This window comes from Lotus japonicus, chromosome 1 (genome assembly GCF_012489685.1).
Source record: "Lotus japonicus ecotype B-129 chromosome 1, LjGifu_v1.2".
In the NCBI taxonomy this organism is placed as follows: Eukaryota; Viridiplantae; Streptophyta; class Magnoliopsida; order Fabales; family Fabaceae; genus Lotus; species Lotus japonicus.
The window spans coordinates 132,913,901-132,921,845 of NC_080041.1; the positions used below are offsets into that span (position 1 = coordinate 132,913,901).

The 7,945-nt window shown below is 39.0% G+C and overlaps 1 protein-coding gene across 1 annotated transcript; it reads right to left on the reverse strand.

Moving 5' to 3' along the window:
- Positions 1 to 1,156: 1,156 nt before the first annotated feature.
- Positions 1,157 to 5,685, reverse strand: LOC130731008 (uncharacterized). The gene is made up of 7 exons (XM_057583186.1): positions 5,277 to 5,685; positions 4,275 to 4,577; positions 3,954 to 4,162; positions 3,802 to 3,850; positions 3,607 to 3,696; positions 3,306 to 3,368; positions 1,157 to 3,164 (listed from the first exon to the last, which is right to left on the reverse strand). The coding sequence occupies exons 1-7, from the start codon at positions 5,442 to 5,444 to the stop codon at positions 1,512 to 1,514; spliced, it is 2,535 nt and encodes an 844-aa protein (XP_057439169.1). The 5' UTR covers positions 5,445 to 5,685; the 3' UTR covers positions 1,157 to 1,511.
- Between the last annotated feature and the right edge of the window lie 2,260 nt (positions 5,686 to 7,945).

Below are 7,945 nucleotides of genomic sequence, written 5' to 3' on the forward strand. Positions count from 1 at the left end.
TAGCTAAGAAACAAATTCAACAATGATCTTGGAAAAGCCTCTGACAATGACAATTCTTAACTTGTGAATAATCCTCCATAACTCAGTCTGAAGAATGAGGCAATTGTCTAATTAAACCGAGAACCCCACCAAGAACTTATCCTCATGATCCCTTATGATACCCGACAAGCACAATTATTTACCAAGGGAGCAAAGGAACCATGTGTATTATTAATCTTGACCCAGGACTCGGGAAGAGGGCCTCATCTAAGAAAATATTCCTTCTTAAAACGACAGGAGGGCTGAAACTCATTAAAGTTATTAGAAGAGAGACCATCACACACTAATACGCTTGAAAATTATGGAGATTTTAGTGGAGATTGAGCTACCAACAGTATTAAAGGCCAACTCGTTCCTAGATCGTCAAAGAGCATCTAGCTTGACACCAAAAAGTAGGCTCCAAGGAATGTTCCACTTATAAATCCTCAAATCAGAAAGATTAGGCAAAAGCCAAGAAGACCAGTCGAAGGAAAAGACGAAGCTAAGAAGATTGCCAGGGACCAAAACCCTCCAAACCTCATCAACGACATTACACCACACCCTCTGAAAATATGATCATGGGATTCACTATCATCAGGACATTTGGGACAAGCAGGAGAAGTAGTCATATATCGTCTTAGTCTCTGCTCATTGGTAAGCAAAATACCATTAGCAACATTCTAAAGAATGAGCCTTAATCGATTTGCTATTGAAAAGAAAATAACTTGTCATAACAAGTCAAAGACCATGTCAAACCAGTAAAGCTCGTTTGATTTACTGTTAGAAAACATAACATGAAAATGAGAAAAATAACATCGCGAAACACTAGACTTCAACTTATAGTGACAAAGTGTCTCAAAATGTATTAATTTTCTATTTTTTCTATTTTCTTATGATCAATCAAACGCAGTCTTTAGTTTTTAAAAATTCATATTGAAAATGATTATGAAATATTACAAAGAGTTTCCTATTTCTAGACCTACACCTATACTTCTAATAGATGACGAAATTTAAAATACTGAAAATTAAAATGATACATTTTTAATATTGTCATTTAAAAAATTCTGAAAAATTTAGTCATAAAATCAGTGATATTTTCCTAATTTTCATACTTGAAATCCATACAAGACATTGTAAATTAAGCAACATTACCTTGTTAAATTTAACTATCCAAAACACTCACCGAAAGATATTTGATACTGTAAATAGTACACTTGACAGGCACTACAGTTTCCTATTAACACTTTATCAAATATACCTCAAAACGAACAAAATGAGCCCATTCAGGCAACGGTTTGGCTTCCAACATGACAACAAAATTGATATCCCTGATTGCTATACTTGAAATCCAACTCAAATCAGACTCCATGGATATCATTACTCTCAAAAGCTAAAATAGGATCCTTTATGATTATACTAGTTCAACTATGGTTCACGCATGCCAGTTCACTTGCATTTGCTACTTCACATTTCAAAGCAGCGGCGAAGCAGAATTAGGAGAAGAGCTTGTGAACACCCCCGGTTCGCCAAACACCTCTCACAGGCAGCCCTCCTCCAGTGCCATTCCTGTTCTCTTCTAAATTGTCTGTTGTTCCAGGACCTGTTTCGGTGTGTTGGTTTTCATGAAGGGTCGAAGCAGAACCATCACCCAGGCGCACTCTCAGGAACTTGGAACTTTTCTTGCGTTGCTTGTTCCCGCCACCCCCATCCTCTCTATTTTGATTAGATAAGCTGGCATTTGATGTTCTAGCCTGCCCGCCATCCTTCATCTTAGGTTGACTACCAGAGTTAGTATCAATCGGCTGCTTGATCTTTGATTTGCCTCTGTCAGTGCGGTAATCGCCCTTTGATAGGACCTCCAACTTCTCTTCTGAAGGTTCATAACTCGACTGTAGTTGATGCACAGTACTTAAAAAACTATCTGCTAGTCTCTCTGCCCCACCATCTACAGTCTTACCTTTACCTTTCTTGCCGACATTACTGTCCTTGCGATGGGTGCTACTGCTGCCAGAAGCCCAGTTATTATCTTGAAAACTATTTGTTTGCAAAGTTGCGTTGTAAGCCTCAACAAGTTCTTTCTGCTTCTGAGGATCTGGGCAAAGTCTTGCCAACTCAAGTACAAGATGAGACAAGCCAAACTGCTGCACACAGTCCACATATGTACCAGTATCTAGTGTGCCTTGACGATATCGCGCAGATATGTCTTTAAATATAGTATATCTTTCTTCATTAAAATCAAGAGCACTGCGAATCTTATCGACCAATGACTTGTTAGCAGACTTAACGTTCTCCACATTCAACAGAGACTGACTGCTTGTAGGTAACTTGCTCACTTGTGCAGCAGAAACTGGAGGGAAATCTGAAATTGAAACCTCAACAGGATTATTCTCAATGAGGTTTGGAGCAGATGCAGAGTGAACTATTCTACCATTGTCACGTGCGTCCCTCAATGAACCAGCAGGTAATTGTCTATGAGAAGTTCTTTGTGTAGCCTGAATGGAGCTAGCATAAGTTGAGGGTGAAGGTCCACTGTTAGTTCCTGTCTTCATCTGACCAGAGGGTGAAGGTCCACTATTAGTTCCCGTCTTCATCTGACCAGAATTGCGAGACACTCCAAGACCAAGGTTTGTTGACGGTTTTGATTGTGAAGGATTGCTTAATGGTTGTACAGGTCCACGGCCTGCTACAGACCAGGCATTACCAGAATTAACAACAGATACACTTCTCTTGCCATGCCGACGCAAACGTGCTGCCATCGTGTTACTAGATGAACCTTCCAAGTCATTTTTGGATATTTGCGGAGCATTGCTGGAAGTTCCAGAAAGCGGAGGAAAGGAAGAATCTCCTAGAACTCCATTCTTTGAGTGGCCTAAGGCTTGAAGGTACCTTGCAGATGATTCAGAATCTGCTGTAGCTAACGATTCAAAAGGTTGGATGATAGAATCAATGTCATCACTCCCATCAGCAGCAGCCATTTGTCCATTACTTGATGTTGATGGAATATGATACTCATCATTAGCTGACTGCAAACTGGCTTCAATGGCCATAGAAAGTTGATTTTCAGAAAAATCTCGACGGAACGTACGACCTCTTCCACGGCGTTGGTCCTGTTCACTACCATGTCTGTATCGAAAACTAGTCGGTATCTGTAAGGAAAGAACAAAAGATACTTTAACTTCTATAAGGGAGCGGGAAGGATCTGGCAAGTAAATCATGTCATTGGAAACTAGGAATACCAACAGTACAAAAAAGTAAGTTCAAAAAGAAATCTTTGTCAATGTACATGCCTGAAGAGCAGCATTACGCTTTGACCGTGACATTCGCCCTCCATGCTCAGTAGCATTATGTCTCTAAGCCATAAACAAGGAAAAAGAGGTTCAATAATGAAGGAACACCCCCACAATAATGACTCATCCAATATTACAGTATAAGATAAAAATAGTCAGCATCCAAATGAATAAACATGGGGAATCATTAACAAGGTGCATGTACTGCACACATACATATCCCAAATATGTTATTTAACAAAAAAAAATTAAGAAACAGGAAAAGATCAATGTGTTATATAAGTAATGTGTAACCAGTCACCTTCATCTCTGAATCAGATTGAAAAACAATAAATTTCTTAGCAAGGCAAGCCTCATCCTCACATAAGAAGTGATCTTGACGGAAGTGGATCTGCACCAAAAGACATTAAAATACTTTCAGTTCAAACAACAGGAAACATCTAGCAAAGCCATTTTCTTTTAAGAGTAAAATAAAAGCACAACACAGATATCTTGCCTCTAGGTCATCATAACTCTTATAGTATTCATACTGTCCTGGATGCTGTCTGCATTAAAGGTACAAATATCATGAGTGTTACATTTCTAAGTTCTAACAGTTTCGACCAGTATAAAGACATGTTTTGGACACATTGTTGGCTTAGATGTTACCTTTGACATATATGACAAGTATAATGTTCTGTAGACATGTGCGTGTACAGTTCATTGTCCCCATAAAATGGGGTTCTGCAGAATTCACACATAGGATGCCCCATAAAACCACCTCTGTCACTCTCACTTCCATCCACTTCAGAATCACCTGTGCATATGTGTTGATTCAACTGTGCTCTAGAATATAGATTTTGCTCACATATAAATACCTGTATGATAGAAATGGTGGTCAAAGGACTCGCAATCAAATATGTGTGTGTTGTTGAGGGGGGAATACAAATTATCATTAATTCATTTGGTGGCGAATAATAAAAAATTTACCTTCCTTCCCTCCAAACACAAACCGCACATATGCAACTTATGACGGTGGAATAAGTGACCCTTCAGCTGCCCTATATTCCTAAACCTCTCTCGTCTCCTTGGAACATCTTGTGGTTGCTCCTCCATCTTGTCACACACAGTGCATGAAAGCCTGCACATAGCCTTGATCATCTTGTATTGGTCCACATCATCGAAAAATGTGTTTGTATCCTCATGATACCAGTACGATCCAACCTTGCCCTCCCTTACCTCAACCGGCAAGGATGAAAAATCATTAATCATCCTTGTATAATCTCCTAGAGCCTGGGAAAATGCAGCAAATTTAATATCAACAGAATCAAAACGCCGCAACAATAAAATAATATAAAATTAACAAATCAAGCCCTACTCACGACGGTTAAAGCAAACAAAACAAACTACAATTTTGAAAGAAAACTAGGGCTTTCCTGAGAAATGAGTTTGACTATGGCTTTCCTAACCAAGCCAGTCTACCGAGCCATGAACAGATTAGTTCAGTTGGGTTGTTGAGAAATAACATGACGTAGATAATTTCAAAGAGAAAAATCTATTCCGGATGCATTACTAACAAGTAACAACTTAATGAAAAAATAAAGCACAGCAAATATTCAAGTTAAAATAACATACCCTACACTTCATTACATCAGTTCAATAACAAAACCCCATAAAGCAAGCATGCCGTGTTGAAACTTGTCATCAAATATTCAAAAAATACAATGGAAGTGACAGTGATTTAAGCAGTGGAAAATTCACGATTTGATTCATAGCTCAAGACAGCTAGAAATTTCTGAATAGATAACAATTGATACAATATGCACGTCGTCAAAGTGGAATTACAATAAACAATACATGTGAATGTGGCATTTCTAAGATCTTAAGCTATTCAATGCACAGGCTCATCGTTTAGGGCAACAGGCACATATGAAAGAATTCACCGAATCGAGGAAGGAACACGGAAGCATTGGGGGCGATTAGGAACCATACCTTGGTGACGAAGACGAGGTTGCAATCGGTCTTGCAGATGCAACAACGGCGATCGTCGCAAATGAAACGGAGGCGGGCGACGCAGGTGGAGCAGACCTCGCGGTGCAAACAGGGTCCGTAGGCAACCCATTCCAAGGGCTCGGCGCAAACAGCACAACAATCGTCCATGGCTTCTGCTCTTCGATTACTCCTCAACACGAACCCTAATTCGAGAGCGCGCGCGGATTACACAGTAAGAGAGAGAGAGAGAGAGATCGTGTGGATTTCTAGGGTTTGAAGAAACGGTTGGGTGTTGATCGGGGATTTTCGTCTTTATATAATTTCAACCGTCAGTTTTGACGAGCGTGGGGCAAAAGTAATAAATCAATCGCTCCCGGACACTGAAACTTCGGAGAAGAATCGGATGGAACCAATTATGATATCATGTTTGTGTTTAGCTTTATAATTGGAGATTAAAATACTTTGGTGATAAAGCATGATTGGATAAAAAAATTACTTTACAATATAGTATTACTTTATTTTATTTAAAGAGTTAAAAATATTGTGAGCGTACTTTAAGAAATACTAATTGTGTATATGTCTAAATAGAGCTGGATACGTGGGCTAGCCCGCCCCGCCCCGCGTAGGTCTGCGGTTAAGCGATCCTCTATTTTTCAGGCTATAGCTCGCTCTAGTTCGTGGTCTCATTGACCGACCTGTGGACTTTGGATTCTTACCCCTTTGTTTGCCCTCGTAGACCCGCCACGCACTAGCCTGCAGTTAATTGTCCTTTATTTTTCAGGTCTTAGCCCGCATTAGTCTGTTGTCTCGTGGGCTAGCCCGTGGACTTCGGCCCGCTTACCCAGCTCCCAGCCTAATAATGTTTCATTACTATGAATAAAGTTATTGTTTTTCTCTTGTCGTTGGGTGGTTTTCAGTAATGTTCGACTAACTCATGTGCATGTTTACGGTTTCCACAACTGTGTTATCTGTCGATTGGTCTCCATTATGCTTACGGTTCTCATGAGTGTGTTCTTTTTCGGTTGTTCCACTAAGTGACGTACATTTGCAGACGACAGCTTATCCTCGACTTCTAGAGGCGCCGTGGTCGTCTGGTCTTTCAAGAGTTGACAAAAAGAATTATCATGATAATTTAGTTTTAGTTGGCATCCTATACTAACCCTAGACACGATTTGATAGTGGATTAATTAAATGTTGGACTTAAACATAATTTTCCTTTGATATTTATTGATGGTTAATATGTTGGAGTCTTTATTTTTTAGTTGATCTTTTGCAATGTTTGTTATGTGCTGCATGTGTGTAGTTTGTTTTTTAACTGAAAAATTCTTATGTGGAGCTTGAACACATTGCCTTATTGTTGAACTACAGTCGGGACTGCTTGCCTATACATGCTAATACTCGTGGTGCAGTTGTTGACAATTTAAAATTTACATACAATGGTTATGACATAAATTGCACAAAGACAGATGTGTTTGTGTATCTTATTCCGGTCCTTGTTGATAGGGTTACAGACATGAAGAGTGTGACACTTATCATTTTAGTGGTTGAAAGTATTGTCACCCTCGCATTCCTTCATTCAGCCAAATTTGAGGAGCACTATTCATGCATCATGGTGATTGGGTCAGGGGTTCCAAATATGCGCACTAGAATTTTTTTAAGAAAGATAAGCCTAAATTTAAAGCTGATACCGATGGAGATTTATATGGCATTCGTATACTAACCATTTACAACAAAGGGTAAAAAAATGACTTATGACAATGAGCATTTAACAACTCCCAAGTCCCAACATTTATTCGTTGGGAGTTAGGCTAAGTGATCGTGAAAAATACATTATACCTGACAGATGTATGAAACCATTGAGTGAAAAGAAATTGGGATATGTGCACAATTCGATGAGGAAACCTCTGTTGGGGAAAGATGACAGATCATAAAATAAACAACAATTTAGCAGAAGCTCTTGGATCAACTTTTCTCCTTATTGCAATTAAAGTAAGTTCTAGAAAAACAGTTAGACAACAATTATAAGCACATAAAAGAATAATAAATATGCTAGAGACACGAGAATGATCAACGTGAGAAAAACCCACAAAAGGGGGAAAAAAACCAACAGTACCAAGCTAGTAAAATTCTCCACTAAGAAATTAATGGGTACACCACAAGTCCTCCTAAAACCATCAGGAATTAACATAGCAAATACAGGTATACAATCTTCACCAACAAGGTGAATATCAACAGAATAAACTTTTACCTAAAGGTACCCTAAACAAATAACATAGAAGAAATATGCTAATATCACTAGTCCACTGATAGGATGCACATACTGAAAAATCTTCCAAATTAGAGCACATTTCTCTCTCTCTCTCTCTCGTGCGCGCGCGCGCAGTGACTCGCGTAATTCATATTTCGCAAGAATTATTGTCTTTTTCAAATCTCTCTCTCTCTCCCGTGCGCGCGCGCAGTGCCTCACGTAATTTATATTTCGTAAGAATTATTGTCTTTTTCAAATCTCTCTCGCAAGAATTATTTTTTTTCAAATTGAGTTGCCTCTTTTTTTGGTCAAAGATTGCTTGTTTCTATTTCCACATCATGCGGTCTAGCGACCAAAACAAACTTGATACAAGGCCCAAAGTGTAGTCATGAAAGCCCACATAATTAGAAACCAGCAGACA

Coding starts and splice junctions, on each gene's coding strand:
- LOC130731008 (XM_057583186.1), bottom strand. CDS start 5,444: ATGGACGATTGTTGTGCTGTTTGCGCCGAGCCCTTGGAATGGGTTGCC. Junction 4,578..5,276: donor ACCTCGTCTTCGTCACCAAG/GTATGGTTCCTA, acceptor GCATTTTCCCAG/GCTCTAGGAGATTATACAAG. Junction 3,369..3,606: donor AATCTGATTCAGAGATGAAG/GTGACTGGTTAC, acceptor TTTATGGCTTAG/AGACATAATGCTACTGAGCA.